We start from the raw sequence: 14,849 nt of genomic DNA on the forward strand, positions 1-14,849 counted from the left end.
CTGGAATGGAAAAAAGCAATAAGAACCTACAAGGCAAACAAAAGACATGCAAAGTGAAACCATTTCAGAGATCAATTAGGAACAGACTATAGAAACACAAAGAATCTATACAAAATAGTACATAACTTACAAATCCCATAACATTGCAGAATGAAATGACCCCATCTGTGCAAGGTCTAGCAAAATACTTCAAGAATAAGATCGCTGACATGAGACAATGGAAAACTAGACATTCATAGAGGAAATGGAAACACAACATGAAGGTTTAGTAGCAGACAGAATCTGAACATCATTCACTCCTCCCACATTTCACTTCATTAGTCGAACTGTAAAAGAAAATTCTCAACAGCGTTCTGTGTGATAGATGATTGTCCTAACTACCGGATGAAAGAAGCCCCTGCACATTTCATAGACTAAATCCGTTCTTACGCATCATACATGCTTACATGCTTTCCAGTGGCCTATTTCCTACAGAAAAGAGCAGTATAGTCCTAACTTCAATCCCAAAGAATACACAAAAAAGTAAAACAGAAATCTCAAACTACAGACTGGTTGCATCCACACCTCTCCTGGCTAAGATCATGGAAGGCCTAGTAGCCAAGCTGCTCATGGAATACCTCAACAACTTCTCCATACCCCACAAATCTCAATCGCAGTTTAGGCCACACCACAGCACAGAAACAGTACTAATAATGTTATCTAATTTCAAAAGAGAGAACAGCACAGGCAAGAAAATCTTACTGAAATGGTCGATCACAAGATACTGGTAAGACTTATGGACAAAATCAGTATCACACTCAGAGTGCAGAGTCCCACAAGGATCACTGAGCTCCCCTATACTCTAAAACATTATCATGATCCCTCTAGCCAACTAGCAAGAAATGGCTTCAATCCATTCATCTACGCAAATATCTGTCTACATTCCAAGGACACGACAGAAATCGAAACCAAAATAAACAGAGGCATGAATATTCTAGAATCCTGAGCATCTGCATTCAAATTAAAATTAAACAGAGAAGAAAACACAATTCCTAATCCTCGAATCTGCCTACTGCAAGGACACCTCCAGTATTACTCTAAATGGGTTTATCCACCCGATATCAGACAGCTTGAAAGTCCTAGGGGAAACATTCCTCTTTCAAGAAGCATACTCTTAGTTCTATTTTAAATTCATGTGTAGATGGTCCTGGGATACCCACCAGACCAGCCTCAAACCACTTTATCACTCTCTCTCCTTTCCTATAAATTATTGTAGTTCCACCACTCCCCTTTCTTTATTTTCTTCTCTCTCTTTCTCTCTCTCTCTCTCTCTCTCTCTCTCTCTCTCTCTCTCTCTCTCTCTAGCTGTCTGTAGGCATACCCTTGATGTGCAGGGTAGTAAGTCAATAAATAAATTTGACATAAACTTGAAACTTGTTGATTACACTAGATTGAAGCCTATCCAAGCAACGAATGTTGTCACAAAAATATTCCGAACAATGTGGAAACTATGGTGCATTAGAGGATACTTCCCAAGAAAAATCTTCAGAATGCTAGTGCCAACACTGACCTTAGCACACCTAGACTACTGAATGGAATCTATGCTGGATGCAAAGATCAGGCCCTGAGAAAATTACAAACGGTGCAAAACACCACCGCACGGCTGATTCATGGAATATCTTACTTTGACAGAGCCACTCCACTACTTCCAGCCGTACACTGGCTCCCAGTGAAAGCATGAATAACATTCAAGCTCTGTACACTGGCATATAGAATTATTTTTAGTCTTACTCCCAGTTACATGTAAGACCTACTAACTCTACCATTATGCAACATCAGCAAGGAATCGAGAAATTACCTTAACACTCCACTTCCCCAATTGCAAGGGTCTGAGCTACATATCGGTCTATCTATACGTTGAGCTTTCCATACATAATGCGCTCCTGAGGACCTTAAGAAATATAAACAGCTACTTGCTTTTCTGTAAACAGCTCAAAGCCACCTTCTTCAAAAAAAACATTTTCTACGAAGTATAGGGGGATCACTGAGTCAAATATCAACCAGAATGAACCTTAATAACTTTATACTTGCCACTAATGTGAACTTTCTTTCTACAGACGAGCCATTGACCGCAAACTCCAACTATATATACCTTCTCCAAAAACCTAAAAATTTGCAACCACTGTTTCTCATGCACACACTGATAATATTCCGAATCTGTACCACAGTAATATATTGTAACAATTCTATTTTGTTTGTAAGCCACATTGAAACAATGTAAGTTGGAAAATGTGAGATATAAATGCTGAAATAAATAATAAAGTATTTTGCACAGCACATTTAATTTGTTGAATGTGCTATAGAATGTTGTGGAGACACAGTATAAGTAGGTTCAAAAATATGAAACAATTATTGGAGATGGATAAATCACAGGCTATTAACTGGAATGCCACTATGGGTTAAGTTCATCCCTGACTGCTAAAAACTGAAAGGATATGATAATATATGTACAGTACTGTGCAGGCCATTTTTCTTATCCACTTTGAGTGCTTTCTTGGTTTTTATACACATATTTATATCCATACTTTGATGTATAATTTTCTTTTATAAGATTGTCTCTGGCTGACTCAGATGTGTTTCAGGTTTACCCTTTTTAGTTAAAATTGTTTGGTCTCTGTCCATTTTACATGAATCTTATTGAGTTTTGTAGTTTTTAATCTGTTGCCTTCACTTAATTTTAATTTTTTTTTATTCTGGCCATTAGTTGTTTTCCCTCAATCTCTCAGTTTTTAGAATTATATTTTTGTAGGTTTCTTTGACCCTTTGTGCTTTGCACATAAACTTAAACTTGCTGCAAGGTTTGGTTGCCTTTTCTACTACAATATTCCAAAGAGACCTGAACGAATTTATAACTACTGAGGAAACCTGAGTCTCGAACGTGAGGTAAATGTCAATTAATATAACCAGTACCCTAAGCGTAGAGACTAGGGGGTACGACACGTCAATAGTAAAATTATTATAAGCAGTATGGTCAAAGGGGTTGGTTACCACAAGAGAGTAGGGTTAAATGGTCACGATTCTCAATGGAGAAGGGTAGATAGTGGGGTTCCCCAGGGGTCTGTGCTGAGACCACTGCTTTTTAACATATGTATAAATTATCTAGAAATGAGAGTAACTAGTGAGGTAATTAAATTTGCTGACAACACAAAGTTATTCAAAGTTGTTAAATCGCAAGAGGATTGTGAAAAATTACAGGTGGACCTTAGGAGACTGGTCGTCTAAATGGCAGATGGTGTTTAATGTGAGCAAGTGCAAAGTGATGCATGTGGGAAAGGGAAACCCGAATTATAGCTACGTAATGCAGGGTTCTACGTTAGGAGTCACCGACCAAGAAAGGGATCTAGGCGGCGGCGTTGATCATATGTTGAAACTTTCTGCTCAGTGTGCTGCGGTGGCTAAGAAAGCAAATAGAATGTTAGGTATTATTAGGAAAGGAATGGAAAACAAAAATGAGGACATTATAATGCTTTTGTATCGGTCCGTGGTACGACCGCTCCTCAAATATTGTGTTCACTGCTTGTCGCCGCATCTCAAAAAAGATATAGTGGAATTAGAAAAGGTACAGAGAAGGGTAATGGAAATGTTAAAGGAGGTGGGACAACTTCCCTATGAGGAAAGGCTGAAGTGGCTAGAGCTCTTCAGCTTGGAGAAAAGACGACTGAGGGGAGATATGATAGAGGTCTATAAAATGAGTGGAGTGGAATGGGTAGACCTGAATTATTTGTTTACTCTTTCCAAAAATACTAGGACTAGGGTGCATATGATGAAGCTACAAAGTAGTAAATTTAAAATTAATCGGAGAAAATCTTTCTTCACTCAACGTGTAATTAAATTCTGGAATTCATTGACAGAGAATTTGGTAAAGGCGGTTAGCTTAGCAGGGTTTAAAAAAAGGTTTGGATGGTTTTCTAAAGGAAAAGTCCATAGACCATTATTAAAATGACTTTGGGAAAATCCACTGCTTATTTCTGGGATAAGTAGCATAAAATGTATTTAACTTTTTTGGGATCTTGCCAGGTATTTGTGACCTGGATTGTCCACTGTTAGAAACAGGATGCTGGGCTTGATGGACCTTTGGTCTGTCCCAGTGTGGCAATACTTATGTACTTTATTTAACTTAATTTCGGAAGCCCAGGATTCCAACAAATCCAGACCAAGCCTAATCTTAGGGACAATTTCTGGAAGACTAGTCTTGAAAGGGATATAGATTGTGACATTGTCTGTGTAAATAAAAGTGCAGAACCCCGCTGCCTCTAGCCTTTCACCTACTGGAACTAACATAACATTGAATAGGATTGTAGAAAGCGACGAGTCTTATGGTACCCCATAGTCAGGAGACCAGGAAGGTGAGAGAGAACCTGACAAATTCATCTGATATGATCTAGATTTTAGGAAGCCGCGGAACCATTGGTGGACCTTCCCACACAATCCAAACTGATCCAACAGGCCCAGGCATCATCAACAAGGTCAAAGGCATTTCACATATCAAATTGCATCACACAAAAATTAACCTAGACTGACTGTTTTCCTAAAATCAGATATTAAGATGGTCAAGACCATCTCGGCACTATAATAAGGTCTAAAGCCTGTCTGGGACATATGCAAGAGGTAGAAAGAGGAAAGGTGATTGTTCAACAGTGATCCCCTGATGTAGCCCTTGCATTTGCAGTAATAGTTTGATTTTTATTTTTTGTGTTCCTGGTCTACCCCTTTCAACACACTTTAAAGGAGTTGATGGTTGTTTTTGTCTACCCTCTGTTCTGGAGTGCAGTGATGTGTGGCGATACTCATATGATGTAACTTGGTAAATCACTAGTATTCCCATTATTTCTATTTTACTATTTGTGTTTTATTAGTATTTGATAAATAACCTTTCCTTGGAGAGATTTCATGGCGATATAACAATTCAATCGGTAACACCATTCATGACAGGAAAGAGAAAAACTAATTCTGCGTCTGATTCACAGAAAGGCCTACCAGGCTAGACTTGAACTTTAGAAGGCATCTTACCAGAATACTTTGTTCACTTTTATAGTAATCGCTCTGTAGTGCTGTCTACATTTTTTTCTTTTTTTTAAATCCAAAACCTCGTGTACATAGGTGAGCAAACTCCACATTCACTGGACCATAAAAGAGCACTTGCTTAATGTGTAACAAAAAAAAAATGCTGCCTCATCAACACTACAGTCAGCTTTTCATTTCCTTTGATGCAAGCAGATTGCTACTGCAGTGCTCAAAATTACACTTTCAAACTTTTTGGCAGAATGCATATCTTCCTGTTATCTTGTGGGCTTGTAGCTAACCAACGCAGTAAAAGCATACCATACGATTGCTGTGACAGTATTGCTTGCCTGTCTGTTGAGGAAATATGTAGAGCTGCCCTATTACTGTTTTGACCAATGATTCTCAGCCCAGTCCTTAGATATACCTAACCAGTTTGATATTCAGGATAGCCACATTGCTGTGATGTACACTGGAGGCTTACTATTGGCAGGTTTGAACTGGGCTTTCTCTGCTTTCATTGTATTTATTCCTACTTCATTTTTTTAAAATTTTGGATAAAGCATCTGAAACCATAACATATGCTTTGAATATGATATGATATACTCACACTTAATCTCTGTTTGTCCCTACCAAGTTTGGGATTCAAACCGTAGAAGTCTAGCCAGGGCTGTGGAGTCGGAGTCGGCAGCAATTTTGGGTACATTGAGTCGGAGTTGGAGTCGGCAAAAATGTACCGACTCCGACTCCTCATACATTTGAATAAAGTACTTCTCTGCTGTGAATAAAGCTTAGTACCTAGTTTCACTAGTGTGAAGTCCAGCTGAACTATTTTGCTGGAGAGCTTCCCTCTGCTCAGTCTCCCTTTGCATTTACTGACCTGCTGTAGAGCACCTCCTTTCTGACCCCACAGTGAACTTAAGCTCCAAGAGAAGATCATTCAGCACACACAGATAAGGCAGCAGAGAGACTCCACCCAACTTCCTCTCTCTCTGCAAGAAGAGCTTTATATTTTAGTGGAAGTGGCACACCATTCACAATGGAAAAAAGAATGTCAGGAAACATGACAAAGTCTGCTGTTTATGAACACTTTACAATATCAACAGATGGGAAACATTATGTATGTCAATGTATTATAGAAGATGATGATGGTGAAAAAGCATGTGATGCAAAAATTAGCAGTTTCAGTGGTTATGAAAAAAATGCACCTACAAGAGCATCAAATTTAAAAAGACACTTGCAGCGTTTCCATCCTAAAGTGTTAGAAGCTGTTAATGAGAAAGATAGCAATGAAAACATTCCTTCTACTTCAGGGTCAATAAAAGATCAGAAATCTACTGGAGGCCAGACACAACTGTCAAGATTTTTTAAAGCTGACAAAGTTACTATAACAATGACACCAGAAAAATTCAAAAACCACATCATTGTTTTTTTATGTGTGTTTTTTTGTTTAAACTTTAGGATTAATGAATATTTATAGTTTCTTTAATAAATAAAATAAAAAGTCACAATGACATAGATTTTAAACCCAAACATTAACAAGCAGCCTTGCATGCTGCACTCTTTCAGTCAACATGCAAAAAAAATACATATTAAAAACGGAGGAGTCCGAGTCGGAGGTACCAAAAACGGAGGAGTCTGAGTCGGAGGTACCATAAACTGAGGAGTCAGAGTCTGAGTCGAAGGATTTTTGTACCGACTCCACAGCCCTGTTCCCAACCACTGGAGTTGCTGTCAGAGCCCATTCCAGTTTTGATCCTGATCTGTCTTTGCCATTTACGGGATCCAGACCGTAAAAGCTTACCCATCAAAGCTCACTCCAGCTATGAAGTCATTTTAAGTTTTAATTTTGATTCTATCCTTTTTCTATATAGGGACCCTCTGTGTTTATCCCACACATTCTTAAATTCCATCTTTGTTTTTGTCTTCACCACTTCCCCTGGGAGGGCATTCCAGGCATCCACCACCCTTTCTGTGGAAAAGTATTTTCTGATGTTGCTCCCAAGTCTACCATCCTGCATTCTAAACTCATGATCTCTAGTTATGCCACTTCCCTGTATCTGAAAAAGGCTAGTTTGCATAGGTCTGTATAATAACTCACCTATACCTTCTTTCCTCTTGGGTATATGTGTTCAGGTCTTTAAGTCTCGTACATCTTTTGGCACAAGCCCCATACACACACACACACACATATGTCATTGGTGAAGTCCCATTTGGAGTACTGTATTCAATTTTGGAGGCCGTATCTTGCTGACATCAAAAGACGAAGCGGTTCAGAGGAACATACACACACACACACACACATATATCTATATATATATATCTATATATAGATATATGTGTGTGTGTATGTTCCTCTGAACCGCTTCGTCTTTTGATGTCAGCAAGATACGGCCTCCAAAATTGAATACAGTACTCCAAATGGGACTTCACCAATGACATGTAAAAGGGCATTAACACCTCCTTTCTTCTACTCGATATGCCTCTTAAGCCTAGAATCCTTCTGGCTATGGCCACTGCCTTGTTGCCTCAAGATTCTCTCAGTATGGTCACTCCAAGGTTCGTCTCCCAGTCTGTGCTGCTCAGCCTTCACCCCATAGCAAATACAACTCTCTTAAGTTTCTATACCCCATGTGCATCATTCTACACTTCTTTGCATTAAATTTTAACTGCCAAACATTAGGACATTCTTTTAATTTTTTTTTAGATCACTCCCATGTTGTCTACTCCCTCTGGTGTGTCCATTCTGTTGCAAATCTTTGTGTCATCTGCAAAAAGACAAACTTTTCCTTCTAACCCTTTGGCAATGTTGCTCACAAGTCCTGAAACTCAGGTTAGCCAGATATATACTGAATACTAAGTTGAGAGCCACTGATTTAGACAGTGTCCTGAAAGAGTCATTTTGGACAATTAGTTACTACTGCTACTAATAATTTTTATAGCGCTGCTATATATATGGAAAATCCCTGAGTATGTTTTACTATTATGCTTGATTAGAATTAGAGTTGCTAAGTGAGATGCTGTCAATCATATATCTTGATAATTGTGAAACTGAGGAGCTATCAGAAGTCCCCCCCCCCCCCCCCCCCTTTGGCTATATCCAGTGATACTCCTAATCAGCAAAACTGCATCTGATTGGTGATATATTGACTGGCTATTTCTGCAAATAATGACCTAATCTTTGGAATCTTGGCATTTTATTATTTTTATGTAATATAATAATTCTGTGTATATATGGTACCTGGATCAGTTATATTTTGACAAATTCAGGTATTGTATGTTGGGATAGTGTAAAATTAGAGGGTCTTTTAATATATATATTTTTTCTTTTTTAAAGATTGCTAAAAGAAATGGGTTGGCAAGAATACAGTGAAAATGATGAAACTTGTGCTCCACTAACAGAGGATGAAATGAGAGAATTCCAAGAAATTAGTAAACAGGTAATAATTGGATGTAGTTGTAGTCAGATTCTTTTGTACTTCCCAACAAGCAAAACCAATGGGCTCTGCCCTAGATACCATAATAAACAACATGGAGTTGTTCGTTAACTGTCTGGAACGAAGCTACTTGCATATTTGGTTCTTAAGAGACTTTGGCGCATATTTTCAAGGCATATGGACATCTCAAAAGGCTGAAATGGATATCCGTATGCATGAAACGTCCAAGTACCGATTTTGCAGAGGCAAAATAGTGATGCCCAAATAGCAAGGGGGGTATGTTTTGGGTCAGATTAGGGAGGGCCTGAAATCTGGATGTACTGAAGGGGAAGGAATGTCAATGTCTAAAAAGGACATACTTTATTTAGATCTGTTTCAGGCATGTCCAGGGTACAAAAAAGTGCCCTGATTGAGCAGCTGTCCACTGGCAGGGATCAAGCATTGGCATCTCCTTAATCCTCCAGTAGCTGCTATTTTCCTCCCTCTCCCATGAAAGTGTGAAGCTGAAGGAGGATACCAGACTCTGTGACAGCTTCAGGTATTATGGGCATTCTTAACAAAACAGGAAGCAAGTCTGAGGAGCAGCCTAGTGGTTAGTGCAGTGGAATGTGAACCAATGGACTCTGGTTCAAATCCCACTTTAACTCTTATTTTTTAATTGTGAGCCCTCCAGGAACAGAAAAAAAAATACCTTTGCACCTTAATATATAAGCCACCTGCAAATCTGGAAGTGGTGTACATTCAGGTACAGTAGGTATGTTACTGTTCCTGGAGGGCTCACAGTTACAAATTAAGAGTAAAAGTGGGATTTGAACCTGCGTCCCTTCACGTTCCACTGCAGTAACCACTAAATTGACACTCTACTCTGCATGGATGTTTGTGGCCAGATTCAAAGAATGCTGCCATACAGATGTCCATGTCCTTTGTTTTCCCCTGTTCATAATTTGTATGTTCCAGTTTGTAAAATGGATGTTCATGCTGGACGATTCCAGCATATGGACATCTATCTTATGTATTTTCGAACAGGAAATCTTTGACTTATTTTCCTGTAAGAAAATATCTGTGAGATGGACATCTGTTTAGGACATTTTGACTTGGATGTCACTATTCTAACTTGGTCCTTTTGAAACTTCCCCTCCAAGCTGTAATGAAGACTTGTGGTACTGTTGCCCAATAGAACTAGTTCTGCTTGAACTGAAAGCAAAGAGAAATGAGTTGAAACTGCCAGGCCAGTAAATGAGTATCCTAAAAGTTAGAATAGAGGGTTGAAAACAAGGGAAGTCAGGTTCAAATACCACTAATTCTCCTTGTAGCCTTGTGCAGGTCACTTAGCACTCCATTGTCTTGGGTACAAGCTTAGGTTGTAAGCCGCCCAGGGATAGGAAACTTCCTAGCATACCTGAATTAAACTTGCCTTGAAGTACTACTGAACAGGTATAAGCAAAATACAATTAAATAAGCAAAGAGGTACCTGTTGCCAGTTCTGGTTTAATCAGCTAGGCTGTATACAGTTATTTGAGTAGAATATTTTAATAAGCGAAAAAGTCAAGTTGACTTAGAAAAAAAAACTGGCATTGTAGTGTTTTGTTTACCCTCCTTTGCCCCTTAGGAGAGGAAACACTTCAGCCCTCGGAGGTAAACTGTTTGGCAGGAATAAGAGAGACAATTCAGACTTAGTTTAGGCTCAACCAAGTAAAATCTTTATTGGTATTTCTTTAAGCCAGTACAAAATGATTGTTCTCTCTGGAGCAGAGTTGGCACAAAGCCAGCAAGACTTTCAGGCTAAGCTACAAGGCTGCTCAACTAGGCTTTCTCATTCTGCACTTATATACTGTTGTAAGTTTCATTTCCCCTAAATCATGTGATTTTCTTGTATTCTAACTTATTGTTCATATAAGGATTTTCCTGTTTTCCTTTATTACACATATATGGTTATATTCTGTTACTTTTTCTCATTATACAAAAATGGCCCTTTCCTTTATTCTACCATCCTCTCCTGCTTCTGTTCACATGCACACCTGTAAAACATTATTGCATCATGCAGCATACAAGTTGCATGAAACACCTGGCTGCTGCTTCTCAAAACACATACTTCTGGAGGGACATCTCCTTCTTTGGAGGGTCCTCAGTCTCACTTCACCATACATGATTTTACCCAAAGGTAAATCGTGCCAAACGAATCTCATTGAATTCTTTGACTGGATGACCGGAGAATTGAATCAAGAATGTGCTATAGACGTAATCTACTTAGATTTCAGCAAGGTTCCCCACAGGAGGCTCTTGAATAAACTTGACAGGCTGAAGTACCCTGAGGATAGAATCCAAGATGGCGACGGTCTAAGACGCACAGCCAGACACGCCTTAGTTCTTCCTCTTAACGCTGCAGAAGCAGGCTCCTTACCTGCTCCACGGTATGGGGAAACAGCGAGGCAAAGTCAGGGAGATTCCCTCTCTCCCTGATGGGACAAACCAGCTTCGGCAGACGAAATTGGAGGACTTTGGAGTCGCGCTGGGTCCCGGGAGAGTTGTGCCTCCGTCCGAGGAAGTTGGCGCTTTGGCGCTCTCCGACAGTGTAGTCGGGGTTTCTTTGAGCCCCGTCGAACGTGCGGCTCCCCCGCAACCAGGAAGTCAAAATCTTTTTCAGAGCCCTTGCCCTCCAGCCCGGAATGGACATTGGAGAGCTCAGGGAGGGAGCCTGTCGGAGACAAGTCAAGACCAGGGAGCTGTCAGCTTTGAAACTCCGAAAGTAACATCGTCTCCTTTGCTGTTGCCACAGACAGTGAGTATTTTGGAGCAGGCTGCTAAAGCACCGCTTCCTGAGTTACAAATGGGAAATATGGAAAAACCAGCCGTAGTGACTTTAGAGTCACTATGGGATCTAACCTTTACAACATACTCTTCCCTACAGTCTCTAGTAGTTAAGAATGCGGCAACAATAAAGACTTTATCTGAAACTGCACTCTCGTTATTGGAAAAGACTGATTCTCAAACCTTGGAAGTAAAAGTTCTTACCGAAAGAACTTCTAAAATGGAACTTGTGGCTCAGGCAATGCTTAAAGATAAGAATTTTACTTCTAGAAGGTTGGAACATCTTGAAAATCAGTCTAGAAGATTAAATTTAAGACTGATAAATTTTCCCAGTTCACCTTTGGTTACACCTATACAAATGGTAAAGAAGTACCTTGTCAAAATATTGGGTATGTCAGATACCTCTGTGCCACCTATAACTCGAGCTTTTTATTTGCAAACGGATACACCTAGAGTATCAGGAGAATTTCCTCAGGTTGGCAGGGAGATGAATTTGACGGCCTTTTTGGAATCATCTTTGGAGGTTGTGATGAAGAGGGCAACTTTATTGGTCTCATTTGCTCTGGAATTAGATAGGGATGCAGTATTGAGACTTTCCCTGAGACATTTGGATTCAAGTTTTTTGGGGTCTAAAATAAGAATTTATCCTGACCTATCGAGAGAAACCCAGAAGAGACGCAAGGCTTTTTTGGCTTTGCGTACAAGAACTTTGGCAATAGGAGCTAGTTTCCTGTTGAAATTTCCTTGTGTATGTAGAATTGTATTCAGTCTAAACAGTTTCAATTCTTTGACCCCAAACAACTGGAGGAATTTTTAGTTAGTAGGGAAGAGGTAAATGTAAGGGTATAGTCCCATATGTTCACTGTTTATCGAACTAGGAGGTAACACCCGGGACGGGTGCATCGTTATGAAAAGTTTATTGTTTAAATATTTCCTTTATATTATTAGTATGAAATATTACATCTTGGATTAATTTCCTCAACTTGTGGTCGATATTTAAGTTGTAACTTGCTTTAAGAAATGTTCTTGTAATAATTTCTGATTTGTGTATTATCATGCATAATTGTGATTTTATGTTTGTTAAAAAAGCTCAATAAAAAAAAAAACTTGACAGGCTGAAGATTAGAACCCAGCGTGGTGAAATGGATTAGGAACTGGTTGACGGACAGACGCCAGAGGGTGGTGGTTAATGGAATTCACTCGGATGAGGGAAAGGTGAGTAGTGGAGTGCCTCAGGGATCGGTGCTGGGGCCGATTCTGCTCAATATATTTGAGAGTGACATTGCCGAAGGGTTAGAAGGTAAAGTTTGCCTTTTTGAGGATGACACCAAGATTTATAACAGAGTGGACACCCCAGAGGGAGTGGAAAACATGAAAAAGGATCTGCAGAAGCTAGAAGAATGGTCTAAGGCTTAGCAATTAAAATTCAATGCAAAGTGATGCACTTAGGGAGTAGAAATCCACGGGAGACGTATGTGTTAGGATGGGGAGAAGGATCTTGGAGTAATAGTATCTGAGGATCTGAAGGCGACGAAACAGTGTGACAAGGCAGTGGCCATAGCCAGAAGGTTGCTAGGCTATATAGAGAGGTGTGGAAAACAACGAAGCAGATCAGTGGAAATTAAACATAAACTTTATTGGATAAACACCTTTAATTAAGACTAAGCCCGACACAGGCCATGATTCACCCAGCAGGGCTGCGTCAGGAGCTACTCAATGCTCCTTATTGTCAATGTCTATGAATATGTGTACCAGTAAAAATATGAATGTACAGGACAATGAAAATTAATATCTTCTCAAGTATAAGGTTAAAAAACAGCACAAGCCAAATGATTCTAGTGGATGATGACATACAGGAACCGTCAAACACCCTTGCAACTCTTTAGTTGACAATAGACATTGACAATAAGGAGCATTGAGTAGCCCCTGACGCAGCCCTGCTGGGCGAAACACGGCCTGTGTCGGGCTTAGTTTTAATTAAAGGTGTTTATCCAAAAAAGTTTGCTTAATTTCCACAGATCTGCTTTGTTGCTTTCCATCTTGGAGTTTGCGAATTGTCTGCCTTGCTGTTTCCTTAGAGAGAGGTGTGACCAGCAGAAGAAAGAGGTTGATGCCCCTGTTCAAGTCTTTGGTGAGGCCCCACCTGGAGTATTGTGTTCAGTTTTGGAGGCCGTATCTTGCTAAGGATGTAAAAAGAATTGAAGTGGTGCAAAGAAAAGCTGCAAAAATGGTATGGAATTTGCGTTACAAGACGTATGAGGAGAGACTTGCTGACCTGAACATATGTATACCCTGGAGGAAAAGAGAAACAGGGGTAATATGATACAGACGTTCAAATATTTGAAAGGTATTAATCCACAAACCTTCTCCGGAGATGGGAAGGCAGTAGAACTAGCGGACATGAAATGAGGGTGAAGGGGGACAGACTCAAGAAAAATGTCAGGAAGTAGTTTTTTCATGGAGAGAGTGGTGGATACTTGGAATGCCCTCCTGCGGGAGGTGGTGGAGATGAAAACGGTAACGGAATTCAAAAATGCGTGGGATAAACATAAAGGAATTCTGTTCAGAAGGAATGGATCCTCAGAAGCTTAGCGGAGATTGGGTGGCAGCACCGGTGGTGGGAGGCAGGGCTAGTGGTTGGGAGGCGGGGCTAGTGCTGGGCAGACTTCTACGGTCTGTGCCCTGAAAATGGCACATATAAAGCAAGGTCAGGTATACACATAAAGTAGCACATATGAGTTTATCTTGTTGGGCAGACTGGCTGGACCGTACAGATCTTTCTCTGCCATCATCTACTATGTTTCTATATGTTATGTTACCATCAAGGTTATATCAAATTTTTGTCTGTCATATGTGGGCAATATAACTTCAGTTCCTCATGAGTTGCTCTTTGTCATGTGATTTACAAGAAGTGCATAACAATATTTGCTATTTACTGATAATCAAGGCTCATGCACTCTGTATACAGGCCGCAGTAGGGAGAAACAAAACTTATACTAATGACAGCAGATCTGAGTGCTTGCAGGCCAGGCCTGCAGACCAAGCATGGGGAGGAATATATATCTCCCTCTTGAAAGGCCAAGGGTCAAAGATCCAGTGGCCTTTCACCCAAGAAGGTGAGGGACTGGGTACTTCAGGGTTAAAAAAAAAGAAATATATATATATATATATATATATATATAGTGGCTAGGAGAGGTAGGTATTACACAGAGGTACTGCAAAGGAAACATTTCATGGGGAATAAAGGGACCATTCACAATTTCAATTTTAGTAGCTTATCTTTTGCAACATGATACAATACATGACACCACAGCACAGCAAACCAAAGGCTGAATACAGGAAGAAGAAAACTAGAAAAAGTCCGTAATTGTAAAAGTTACACAGCTAGAAAGCTGTCTAGACAGTGTCACTTAAAAAAAACTTTGGTGCAGTGATATAGGCAGACAATCCTGATGACAGATGAGTCTGCAGTGGCCAGTCTTGGTTCTGCTATTGTGAAGCAGCAGGCTGTGCACAATTGCAGTGGAGACTAGCACTGGCATTGTTCACACAATCAGGGTTCAA

General features: G+C 39.9%; 1 protein-coding gene across 1 annotated transcript in view; it reads left to right on the plus strand.

Moving 5' to 3' along the window:
• GPBP1 (GC-rich promoter binding protein 1) overlaps positions 1–14,849 on the plus strand; it is a 373,516-nt gene that overhangs the window by 318,135 nt on the left and 40,532 nt on the right. Inside the window, 1 exon segment of the mRNA XM_030193156.1 lies at positions 8,378–8,480. Within this exon segment, the coding sequence (XP_030049016.1) occupies positions 8,378–8,480 (103 nt within the window).

Source organism: Microcaecilia unicolor, chromosome 2, assembly GCF_901765095.1.
Source record: "Microcaecilia unicolor chromosome 2, aMicUni1.1, whole genome shotgun sequence".
In the NCBI taxonomy this organism is placed as follows: Eukaryota; Metazoa; Chordata; class Amphibia; order Gymnophiona; family Siphonopidae; genus Microcaecilia; species Microcaecilia unicolor.